Source organism: Mustela putorius, unplaced genomic scaffold (genome assembly GCF_011764305.1).
Source record: "Mustela putorius furo isolate JIRA1106 unplaced genomic scaffold, ASM1176430v1.1 tig00003870_pilon_pilon_pilon, whole genome shotgun sequence".
In the NCBI taxonomy this organism is placed as follows: domain Eukaryota; kingdom Metazoa; phylum Chordata; class Mammalia; order Carnivora; family Mustelidae; genus Mustela; species Mustela putorius.
In genome coordinates, this window is record NW_025422022.1 from 8,290,899 (window position 1) to 8,303,926 (window position 13,028).

At 40.3% G+C, this 13,028-nt stretch overlaps 1 protein-coding gene across 1 annotated transcript in view; it reads left to right on the forward strand.

Moving 5' to 3' along the window:
* Nucleotides 1–10,709, forward strand: part of SYCP2L (synaptonemal complex protein 2 like) — a 99,699-nt gene extending 88,990 nt beyond the window's left edge. Inside the window, 6 exon segments of the mRNA XM_013056767.1 lie at nucleotides 2,754–2,855; nucleotides 4,413–4,519; nucleotides 5,621–5,712; nucleotides 8,258–8,357; nucleotides 8,458–8,516; nucleotides 10,649–10,709. Coding sequence (XP_012912221.1) covers nucleotides 2,754–2,855; nucleotides 4,413–4,519; nucleotides 5,621–5,712; nucleotides 8,258–8,357; nucleotides 8,458–8,516; nucleotides 10,649–10,709 — 521 coding nt within the window.
* The last annotated feature ends 2,319 nt before the right edge of the window (nucleotides 10,710–13,028 follow it).

Consider the following 13,028-nt stretch of genomic DNA (forward strand, 5'->3'; position numbering starts at 1 on the left):
AGTCTTTCTTTCTGTAGATTGTCTCTATATTTCTGTTCAATGCTATTCTTGGGCTTTTTCCTCCTTTAAAGAAGCCCCCTTTATTTCCTGCAGTATCAGCTTGGTGGTTGCATAGTCTTTTAAGCCTTGCAGGTCTTGGAAACTCTTTATCTCTCCATCCATTTTGAATGTCAGTCTTGCTGGATAAAGTATTCTTGGCTGCATGTTCTTCTCATTCAGTGCCCTGAATATATCTTGCCAGCCCTTTCTGGCTTTCCAGATTTCTGTGGAGAGGTCTGACGTTATTCTGATGGGCTTTCCTCTGTATGTAAGGATCTTCTTTGTCCTAGCTGCTTTCAAGAGGTTCTGCCTACAATTATAATTCTTCATTCTTATTATTAGGTGTCTCGAGGACTTTCGAGAATCTGTAATCTTGGGGGAAACCTTTCGGCCTCTAGTACATAAATGCTGGTTCCATTCATGAGATTGGGAAATTTTTCATGAAGAACTTGTTCCACTATATCTTCTAGACTTCTTTCTTTCTTCTCCCCTTCAGGGATTCCAATAATTCTGACGTTGGAACATTTCATGGCATCATTTATTTCCCTGATTCTGTTTTCGTGGCTTCTAAGCTGTTTGTTCCAGGCTTCCTCCTGATATTTTCTGTTTGTCCTCCAGATCACTAATTCTATCTTCTGTCTCAGTTACTCTAGCGTTGAGAGAATTTAGGTTAGATTGGAACTCATTGAAAGCATTGTGAAGCTCATCCCTGGTAGCTTTCAGCTCTTCCCTAATATTGAAAACATGATCTCTGGTCGTTTTCAGTTCGGTCCTAATCAATTTCATTTGGTCACCCATGGCTTTCTCCAACCTAGCTATCGCTTGGGTAACTGTTAGCCTGAATTCTCTTTCCGACATATTGTCTATGTTGATAGCCATTAGCTCTGTTGCAGAAGGTCCATCCTCTGTATTTTTCTTCTGTTGGGCATTCCTCCTCCTAGTCATTTTGGTGAGAGATGGCTGAACGAGTGTAGCTGGATGTATCGACTGTGGTGCAGTCAAGATGCACCCTGGAATGCTTCTGAGCAATCAGGGTTCCCCACCCAAATGAGTGGAAAAAGAAAAGGAAAAGAAAAAAGAGAGGGAAAGAGACAGGAAAGAAAGGTGAGATAAAAGAGAAGGTTTAGCCCAAATGGGCCCCAAGGTAAGATTTATGAAGTATACAAACAAACACAGACAAACAAAAAGACTGATATAAGTATATGACAACAGAAAAAAATATATATATGCAAATAAAGGAAGAACCTCTTCAAAAAGAACTCCGAGTGTAAGATTTATATGCTATCAGGACAAACACAAAAACACAGAAACACTGGTGGAAGAAAAAGATGGGAGAGTGGTTGTAAATTCTCAGGGTGGCAAGGAAGGTTGTTTTGATCCTTCCTGGATGTATCTTGATATCTTTGTTAAAGGACTCAACTTTCCTAAGATAAGGGGGGATTAGGAATTGGTTTACCTATGGGGGTGGCATTGAGTGGGGAAAGGGGATTACCTTGAAGTTTAACTCTATGAATATTAGAAAATAAAAATTAAAAAAAGGAATAAATTAAACTAAACTAAAATTTTAAAAAAGAAATTTAAAAAATAGAAATGCAAAAGGAAAACACAGGTGTATGTATTAAAAAGTTCAGGTTAGAAGGTTATTATGGAATTTGATGTACTGGACATCTCACTGTAACGGTAAATAGGTTAAAAAATCTATATAATAATAAAAAATTATCTATATAAAAAAAATGAGCCAGAATAGTGGGATCGATTTAATAATAAAAATTGTCCTATGAAGTAGTGGTGGTGGTTCTCTTGTCGTCTTTTTTTTTTTTTTTTTTTTTTTTTATCTTTCCTGGTTGGTTTTCTGGGGGAGGGGCCTGCCACATGGGTTTTCAGTCCCTGAAGTTCTCTCAGCTAAGTCCTCCCGCCCCCCTCAAGGGGGTGGGCTCTGAGGAAACTGTTTTTTTCAGGCTTTTGTTCTCTGGAGGTTTTTATATTTGTTCACTTTTGTTTTCCTCTCTCGCCTTGACCGCTTTTGATGGCTTTTGTAGGTTTAGAGGAAAGCAAACTGCACCCTGACCTCCCTCTCAGAGAGAAGCCTCAGTCCGGCTGCAGAGCCCATATAAATCCCCCCTTGACCACTGGCAGAGCAGGTTCCCAGTCCCGGTCCCTGGGGACTCAGGATTTTTTGCTTGTACCCAAAACCATGGCAGCAGCGGCTGTCTGGGCAGCTCCAGACTGCCAGAGAAGTTCCAAGCAGCGATCACACACTGAGATTTTCCCGCTGGCCTGGGCTGGGAGTGCCTGGTCTTTCCGATCTGAGAGCACCCGGCTGGCGTTTGTGTGCACCTCTCTCAGAGGAGGGCGTGGGGCATGACTCTGACTCTGATGGCACAGCAGGGCACTTGCGTGGGGACTGCAAAAAGGCTGTGCTTCTGTTGGCTGGCTCCTGTTTTGTTTGAGTCAGTCTGTACTCTGCTAAGCAGATCGTTCCTAGATGTTCCCGAGCTCATCAAAGAGATGCCTGTTCCTGTGCCGCCTCTTTCAGGCATCAGGAGACTTAGTGCTTTGATGCTAGTGTGTCACCTGATAAGTAATTAGTAACAGGGAACGAGTTTTACTTGCTGCTCAGCAAAGTTAGGTATGAACTGGTGAAGAGAAGACAAGATAAAATTGGGACAAAAGGAACATGTGCATGGTTGTTAACGTGCTGTGCTTGCTTTTAGACCCAGCAGATGGCAGTTTTGCCAAGTCAAAACAGTCAAAATTGGAAGAAGGTGATGCTCCAGGGTCCCTCCCCTCAGTGACGGAAGAGACCGACTTAGCAGGTAACATTATGCGCCCAGCCAGCTGTTCAAGCAAGAGAGTGACAAAACTGTGAGCCCTGAATATCCCAACATGCTCTACAGGGGGGTACAGTTTGAAGATCAAAGTTGCAGCACAACCCTAACAACTAAGCATTTTATCCTCTAAAAGCCAAGTAAGTTGTTGCACACATTATAGATAAAAGCAAGTAAGCACCATGTCCTTTCTATTTTGACTTCTGCCTCTTCACTCTTTGTTACGGCAATTTTCAGGGCTGCTGATTCTTAGATGTCTAGGTCCCAGCTTTAGCTGATAGTTATTAATGAAGTTTTTATTAGAAATATCCACTCTGCACATGCACCTGAATGTTCATAGCAGCAATGTCCACAATAGCCAAACTATGGGAAGAACCTAGATGTCCATCAACAGATGAATGGATAAAGAAGATGTGGTATATCTATAATGGAATACTATGCAGCCATCAAAAGATTATATTTATAATCTTGCCATTTGTGATGATGTGGCTGGAACTAGAGGGTATTATGCTTAGCGAAATAAGTCAATCGGAGAAAGACAACTATCATATGATCTCCCTGATATGAGGAAGTGGTGATGCAATATGGGGGCTTAAGTGAGTAGAAGAAGAATCAATGAAACAAGATGGGATTGGGAGGGAGACAAACCATAAGTGACTCTTAATCTCACAAAACAAACTGAGAGTTGCTGGGGGGAGGGGAGTTGGAAGAAGGGGGGTAGGGTTATGAACATTGGGGAGGGTATGTGCTATGGTGAGTGCTGTGAAGTGTGTAAACCTGGTGATTCACAGACCTGTACCCCTGGGGCTAATAATACATTATATGTTAATAAAAAATTAAAAATTTAAAAATCCTATACCAGTGAAGGGGATTGATCCAAGATATCTACATGTGTGGGGTTAGCTGTCTGCAGGAGTGATGCCTCTCTGTTTCAAAACAAAAGGCTCCAAGAGGGTGAATTTGGAAGCCTAGAGGTGCTAGACGTTGGCGATTAAGAACCAGTCGGCCTGAGTTCCAATCCTGACGCTGTTGGGGCATGAGCTTGCCCAAGTTTTATTTGATCCCTCTGTTCTATATGCACAACAACAGTGCCTACCTGAAGTGGTTTTTGCAAGGCTTACATGAGTCAATACCTGCAAGTATCGATACCTATAAGTCATCAACCTCAGGGCACCCAGAAGCTGTTACACCAGTGTTTGCCCCCGTAGAAATGTCCTACCTGTCATGTCCTACCTGTTCTGTCCTCCTCACAGCCTCTTACAACACCTCCTTTAGTCTGCTGCTTAGACCTAATATCATCTGCCCTATTTTAAAGTGCTGGGAAAGGTTGGAGGAAATGAGCACTTGGCAAAAACTAAGGTTTGATGGGAAGCAGCTGGAAGTGCCCACCATGGCTCTGGGTTCCAAGAGGGCCTTGTCAGCCACCGTCAGGTCCCACTTATGTCTGGCTTCCGACGGACACTCCAACCTCTGGACAGCTGATGGGCTAAGCATGTCAATTTTGAACCTTGTGTTAGTTTTACTTAATGTTCTGTTTTTATTCAGAAGGCATTCCTACTCCATCCCTAGCGGTTGTGCCCGAGAATTTGAAGAGTTCTGCTGTTCTCCTAGCCTTTGAAAACTTCACTAGAGAACTGCAAAGGAAATCAGAGGTAATGGTCCACTAAAAATGAAAAACTGGCTTGTTAGGGGCTTAAAGTAACAAGATCATATTATTCATCTGTACTGTTGTTATCCTGCATAGGTGGAGGTGCTCCTGAGGCTTAGGAAAGGTATACTTGCCTTAGCTATGGGTCCTGACTATAGTGCCTTTGTGGACCGTCGTTTGGATTATAAAACAGCGGTTCCATGTCCATTTGCTGCAGTGGGACTGGATGCACTTATATGGAAATCAGACTCATGGTTTGGTTTCATTGAATGCATTCTCAGACAACAGGAAGTACCAGGAGGTGACGATTCAGTCACGATGATAGGCAAGGAGGAGAAGGGGCCATGTGGTTGAGAGAGGTGTTCAGGACAAAGTTGGAGGTGGGTTTGGGTAGATGTTCGGCTGAGTGGTGCATAGGTAGGCTGTCCCAAAGTCTTGTCTGCAAGTTGAACTTTGGAAGCATTTCAGTTCCCTCCTTTTATGTCCTATTGTTTATAAATCCCCAAAGAGTTATTTATTAGCACATTTGAGAAAAGTATCTTACCCTAACATATATTCATTTAACTAATTTGGAAAATCTCCAAAGTCTTATCATATTTTCTGAAATACCAATGTAAGTTAATTTATAGTGGAAATTTGTTAATAATATTCAACATGTGCTTTGATAGCATGAATATAAATTTTCCTATTTTAGCCTATTATTCTTTATTGGTACCTTCCTGGGGTGATCCATAGAAAGTGTATAGCAAGCTGTCTCATCACTGTTGTTTAACAGTTGTGTTTATTATGAATATAAGGTGCTGGTATCATATTTTTTTAAAGATTTTATTTATTTGGGAGAGAGAAACAGATGGTGACAGAGATCACCAGAGCGCACAGGTGGGGAGGAGAGGGTGAAGCCGGCTCCGCACTGAGCGGGGAGACTGATGCGGGGCTCGATCCCAGCACCCTGGGATCATGACCTGAGCGGAAGGCAGGTGCTTTACTGGCAGAGCCTCCCAGGCGCCCCTGCTGGTAGCATCTTTTTCACACAAAGCCTGAACTCCATTTATGTAGTTATGGTTAATTCAAATGTGATTATTTTGTTATTGTTGTTCTGGTTTAGCTTAGGTACGAGGGGAGTCCGCTTTATTCAGAAGATGCCAAGCAAGCACCAGACTGCTTAATCCGACTTTTAAACCAGATACGTCAGTGCAGGTAAGTGTTGGGTTTCCAAACAAGGTCCTAAAACTGTGATCGCTCATAAGGATTTGTATCATGTCCATCGTGCTGGGGTCATGAGGACCTGAAGCTTAAGTAGCTGTGAGGTTTGATACATCACCTAACCTGTCTAGTGTCTAGTTTCTAGTTCTTCCTTCATAAGATGATGGGAGAAGGCCTTCCATAAGCTTCCTAAAAGTATGGTATGATCCTAAAACACTATTTAAAAAAAAAATTATCCAACTATGAAGACAAAGCAAGGATGGGTAAACATGGGAAAATGCTGGATAAGTGCTATGTGTCCTCCATGTGCAGTGGAATATTATTCAGCCTTAAAGAATGAAATTCTAACACTTGCCACATCCTGGATGAACCTCAAGGACATTATGCAAAATGAAATAAGCCAGACACAAAAGGACCAGTGTTGAATGACTTCACTTAAAAGAGGTACTTAGAAGAGACAAATTCCTAGAGAAGGGAAGTAGAATAAAGATTAGCAGAGCCTGAGAGAGTGGAAATAAGGTTTGTTTAAGCAGTATGGAGTTTCTGTTTGGACCACGGAGAAGTTCTAGAGATGGATAGTGGTGATGGTTGCAGGACATTGTCCATGCACTGAATCCCACTGAATTGTCCACTCAAAGATGGTTAAAAGGGTAAATTTTATGTTCTATTGCCACAGTAAAAAGTTCTGTGCACTTGCACACACACAAGCACCCATCCGCAAACACACTCTGATGACTGTGAGATGGGAAGGGTAGGAGAGGTGAGGGGAGATGGGGTTCTGTGGGGAGATGGGGTTCTGTGGGGAGATGGGGTTCTGTGGGGAGATGGGTTCTGTGATGAGATGGGGTTCTGTGATGAGATGGGGTTCTGTGATGAGATGGGGTTCTGTGGGGATTAGGGTTAATCTAGAGCCATTACAGCTGAAGTGCTTCTGTAGGGAGGTTTTGAAAATAAAGGTTTGATTGGTATAGGGAAACAAACAAAGGTTTGATTGGTATAGGGAAGGTGGGCATAGATGGTTTCTTGTTGGAGAGAATGGCCTGTGAATGAGGGAGGGAAAGAAAACGATGGCAGGTTGGTTAGCTTAACTGAAGGAGGACGTTTCTTAGGGCAGAAAATATAATGTGAATAGGAATTTATAACTTTTTTTAGTTGCAATGTCATTTGATTCTCAAAACACCCATAAAGGACTTTGGACGTGGAGAACTTCTGTTATGTTGTAGGGGGAGAGGTTACATATTCATCTATTTCCCATTCGGCAAATGCACACTGAGCAGCACGAGGTGCCAGGCCCTGGGCTAAGTGCAGGAGAGCAGTGACGACAAGCACTGAGAGCTTCTTGCCTTCATAGAACTTTCAGCCTAATGGAGAAGACAGAAAACAAATAATCAGTTTATGTGGTGGTTAGACCCACAAAAGCAGAGGTTGGAAACTTTAGAATATGTAGAAGATGGGCTTTATTAGCCAATTTCAGCTCTCAGGACCAGCTTAAGGCAAGAGAGGAAGGGGGCAAGTGGAAGTTTGGAAGTGATGGGGAGTTATGATTGGTGACATAATGGCTTCTGGGCCAGGTCTGACCTCTGTGTCCTTTTCCCTGGAGTCCTCTCTCCTTTGCTCTTAGTATGATGTTGAATTACCAGCTTCTTTTGGACTTCTTTTGAAGGGATAAATCCAAGTCTTCGTAGTTTCTGGAGAAGAGGATGGTCATCCAGTGAGGGGGAGGAAGAGGAGGTGTGTGTTCTTAAAAACAAAAGTTAGCAAGGATGTGGAGAAAGGGGAACCCTTTTACACTGCTGGTGGGAAGGCAAACTGGTTCCTCAGAAAGTTAAAATTAGAACAACACTATGACGCAGCAATTGCCCTACTGGGTATTTATCCAAAGAATACAAACATAGTGATTTGAACTATGTCATTTGAACACATGCTTAGCAATGTTTATAGCATCGATGTCCACCATAGCCAAACTATAGAGAGAGTCCAGATGTCCATCAACTGAAGAATGGATCAAGAAGATGTAACAGATGCACACGCACACAATGGACTATTACTCAGCCATCAAAAATATGAAATCTTGCCTTTTGCAGTGACATGGATAGAACTAGAGGGTTTTATGCTAAACAAAATAAGTCAGAGAAGACAAATACCATATAATTTTACTCATGTGGAATTCAAGAAAAAAAACAGATGAACATTGGGGAAAGGAAGGAAAAAATAAGATAAAACAAAGGAGGAGGAAAACCATAAGAGACTCTTAGCTATAGGAAACACACTGAGGGTTGCTGGAGGGGAGGTGGGTGGGGGGATGGGTAACTGGGTGATGGACATTCAGGAGGGCACGTGATGGGATGAGCACTGGGTGTTCTATGCGACTGATGAATCACTAAACTCTACCCCTGTATATTACAGTATATGTTAGCCAACTTGAATTTAAGTTAGAAAAAGTCCAGAAAAGAATCAGGAGTATCCTTGTAAAAAGAAGATCATCTCTTGTTACAGTCAAGCAATTCCAATGAAATCTGTTGCTTTTTACATTTATCAGACTGAATAAACTAGAACAGTTTCACAGTTTTGTTCTTCAAGAGCTGAACAATCTTGAGAAGGATATTCAGACTCTGAAACACCTTGAGAAGGATGTTTTGGTAAGTGCTCCTCTTCTTTTGGAATATTCTCTGTGACTTAAGAGGATCCGTTCCAGAGTAGAGTAACTGATAACCACTTAAGACTTTTGTTCAATTTTAGGAATTTTGGGAAAAACAGTCTGATGACTTGAAATCATTCTGCGATCTCCAAGTACTGAGGTAATTGTTCAACATATTCTTTCTAGCAGTATCTTAGTTGAAGGATAAGGGTAGTGCTTTAGCTATAGTATGAGTGATTGATGTAAAAAGTGATTGATGTAAAACTGCCTGTGAGTAGCTATGAAGCGGCATCTTTTCAAACCAATTACTTCTGCGGCACTCCTTCGGCAAATAGTGTGGCTTAGTGTATCAATGTAGAAGCACAAATTTTGAAAAGCATAAACGGAATCATACAAACATCAGTGTTTTTTTATTCAAACTCTTATTTTTAAGCCATATTTCAACAAATTGAAGGAGTATATTCTTTTTTAAATTAACATATAATGTATTATTAGCCCCAGGAGTACAGGTCTGTGAATTGTCAGGCTTACACATTTCACAGCACTCACCATAGCACATACCCTCCCCAATGTCCATAACCCAACCACCCTCGCCCTGCCCCCCACCCCCCTTCTCCCCAGCAACCCTCAGTTTGTTTTGTGAGATTAAGAGTTTCTTATAGTTTGTCTCCCTCCTGATCCCATCTTGTTTGATAAAATGACTATATTCTAAGAAAAATATTTATGTATATGCTAAATTGTGGTCTTATGAAATATAGTCTACATTTAAGAATATATGTGTGTGTATATATTAAACAGCCAATGAGTTTATCCTGCTACACCTTCCTTTCAGTGTGATTACTCTGTGTACATTCTGAGGGTGTTGCTTCTATTCATGTAGAATAAAGTCTGATTCTCTGGAGCATAGGGAGCGGGGAAATGGAGAGTAGAGTGGACCCTCCACTCCTCTGCTTCTGCCCTGAGAGAAATTCTAGTGTTTTGTTTGGTTTGGTTTCTGCTTAAGCAATCAGAAAGAATCCTTACAGAAATATGTAATGGCCTAAAGCTTTATCTACCAGTTCAGAATCTGCTTCTGCCACAGAGATCTAAGTCCCATAGTTTTGGGAAGACTATTATTCTGATGACACTGTACATTTCAAACAGCAAAAGTTTAAAAGTTTAAAATAGGAGTTCTCCATTCTTTTACTCTAGTTAACACAGTTAATAATGATGACAGTAGGTCAATAGATTTTCAGAACTCTTTCAGCAGATGATTAAAACAGAGATCCTTTCATAACCTCTTCACCGAATGCCCCTGGTTGGTTGAGAAAGGCTCTCCGACCTCTTCAAACTTTGAAAATTTGTTAAGTTTCCCAAAAGAGCTTTTGTTTCATGGGCTCTATGTGTGAATATTTTCCATATTAAAAGTTGAGATAGAGATTTTAAAATATATATTTATTTAAAAATAACAGCAACGTGCCAACAGATTGGACAATCTAGAAGAAATGGATGAATTCCTAGAAAATTAAAATCTCCCAGGAGTGAATCAGAAAGAAATAGAAATACAGAACGGACCAATTACTGGTGATGATACTGAATCCTAGTAACAAACCTGAATTGGTAATTTAAAAACTCATACTACTTTGATTACTATAGCTTTGTAATATAACTTGAATTCTAGAATTGTGATGCCTCCAATTTTTCTTTTTCAAAATTGCTTAGGCTATTTAGGGTCCTTTGCAATTCCATACAAATTTTAGGATTGTTTGTTCCAGGTCTGTGAAAAATGCTTTTGGCATTTTGATAGGAGTTGCTTTAAATGTGTAGATCGCTTTGGGTAGTGCAGACATTCTAACAATATTTGTTCTTCCAAACCATGAACACAGAATGTCTGTTTCTTTGTATCATCAATTTCTTTAATCCATGTTTTGTAGTTTTCAGAGTACAGCTCTTTCCTCTCTTAGGTTAAATTTATTCAGAAGTATTATTTTGGTGTAATTGTGAATAGATTGTTTTCTTTCTCTGCTGCTTCGTTATTAGTGTATAGAAATGCAACAGATTTCTGTACATTAATTCTGTATCCTGCAACTTTACAAAATTCATTTTTCAGTTCTGGTAGTTTTTTGGTGAAGTCTTTAGGGTTTTCTATATATAGTATCCTGTCATCTGCAAATAGCAGAAGTTTCCCTTCCTCCTTACCAATTTGGATGCCTTTTATTCCTCTCTCCTGCCTGATTGCTGTGGCGAGGGTTCCAGTACTATGTTAAGTAACAGTGGTGAGAGTGGATATCCTCGTCTTACTCCTGTCTGTAGGGAGAAACCATTTCAGTTCTTCCCCATCGAGTATGATGTTAGCCGTGGGTTCTTCATATAAGTCCTTTATTATGTTGAGGTATGTTCCCTCTAAATCTACTTTGTTTTTACATGAATGAATGTTGTACTTTTTCAGACACCTTTTTTGGATGTACTGAAATGATCCTCTGGTTTTTATCCTTTCTCTTATTGATTGATTTGCAAATATTGAACCCCCATTGCATCCCAGGAATAAATCTCACTCAATCATGATGAATGCTCTTTGTAAATGTATTTTTAGATTATGTTTGCTAATATTTCGTTGAGGATTTTTGTATCTATGTTCATGAGGGAGATTGGTCTGTAGTTCTTTTTTTGTTGTGTCTCTATCTGGTTTTAGAATCAAGGTAATGCACAATTATCTGGTTAATCTTTGACAGTTAATCTTTGACAAAGGAAGCAAGAATATGCAGGAGAAAAAACAGTGTCTTCAACAAATGGTGTTGGGAAAATGGGAGAGCTAAATGCAAAGGAATGAAACTGGACCATTTTTTTACACCACACACAAAAATAAACTGAAAAACGGATTAAGGACTTAAATGTAAGACATGAAACCATAAAAATCCTAGAGAAGTGCCCAGGCAGTAATTTCTCTGACATCAGTCATAACAACATCTTTCTAGATATGTCTCCTGAAACAAGGGAAAAAAAACAAAACAAAAATAAACTATTGGGACTTCATCGAGATAAAAAGCTTCTGCACAGTGAAGGAAACAACCAGCAAAACTAAAAGACAACTTACTGAATGGCAGAAGGTTTTTGCAAATGACATTTCTCATAGAGTTAGCATCCAAAATATATCAAGAACTTATGTAGCTCAATACCCAAAATAAATAATCCAGTTAAAAAATCGGCAGAAGGCACATGAACAGACACTCTTCTAAAGAAAACATGTAGGGCACCTGGGTGGCCCAGTGGGTTAAAGCCTCTGCCTTCGGCTTGGGTCATGATCTCAGGGTCCTGGGATCGAGCCCCACTTCAGGCTTTCTGCTCAGTGGGGAGCCTGCTTCCTCCTCTCTCTCTGCCTGCTTGTGGTCTCTCTGTCAAATAAATAAAATCTTAAAAAAAAAAAAAAAGACATGTAGATGGCCAAAAGATACAAGAAAAGTTGCTCAACATCACTCAGCATTAGGGAATTGCAAATCAAACTTACAATGAGATATCACCTCACACCTGTCGGAATGACCAAAATCAAAACCGCAAGAAACAACAATAAATGGTGAGAAAGTGCAAAAGGGTTCCCATTTCTCCACAATTGGTGGGAATGCAGACTGGCATAGCCACCATGGAAGACAATATAGGAGTTCTCAAAAACTTAAAAATAGAACTACCCTTTCTCACATTGAGGTCCTTCATCCATTTTGAGTCTATTTTTCTGTGTGGTGTAAGGAAATGGTCCAATTTCATTTTTCTGCACGTGGCTGTCCAATTTCCCCAGCACCATTTATTAAAGAGGCTGTCTTTTTTCTATTGGACATTCTTTCCTGCTTTGTCAAAGATTAGTTGACCATAGAGTTGAAGGTCTATTTCTGGGCTCTCTACTCTGTTCCATTGATCTATGCGTCTGTTTTTGTGCCAGTACCATGCTGTCTTGATGATGACAGCTTTGTAACAGAGCTTGAAGTCCGGAATTGTGATGCCACCAACTTTGGCTTTCTTTTTCAATATCCCTTTGGCTATTCGAGGTCTTTTCTGGTTCCATATAAATTTTAAAATTATTTGCTCCATTTCTTTGAAAAAGATGGATGGTACTTTGATAGGAATTGCATTAAATGTGTAGATTGCTTTAGGTAGCATAGACATTTTCACAATATTTATTCTTCCAGTCCAGGAGCATGGAACATTTTTACATTTCTTTGTCTTCCTCAATTTCTTTCATGAGTACTTTATAGTTTTCTGAGTATAGATTCTTAGCCTCTTTGGTTAGGTTTATTCCTAGGTATCTTATGGTTTGGGGTGCAATTGTAAATGGGATTGACTCCTTAAATTCCTTGAGGAGAACACAGGCAGCAACCTCTTCGACCTCAGCCGCAGCAACATCTTCCTAGGAACATCACCAAAGGCAAGGGAAGCAAGGGCAAAAATGAACTATTGGGATTTCATCAAGATCAAAAGCTTTTGCACAGCAAAGGAAACAGTTAACAAAATCAAAAGACAACTGACAGAATGGGAGAAGATATTTGCAAATGACATATCAGATAAAGGACTAGTGTCCAAAATCTATAAAGAACTTAGCAAACTCAACACCCAAAGAACAAATAATCCAATCAAGAAATGGGCAGAGGACATGAACAAACATTTCTGCAAAGAAGACATCCAGATGGCCAACAGACACATGAAA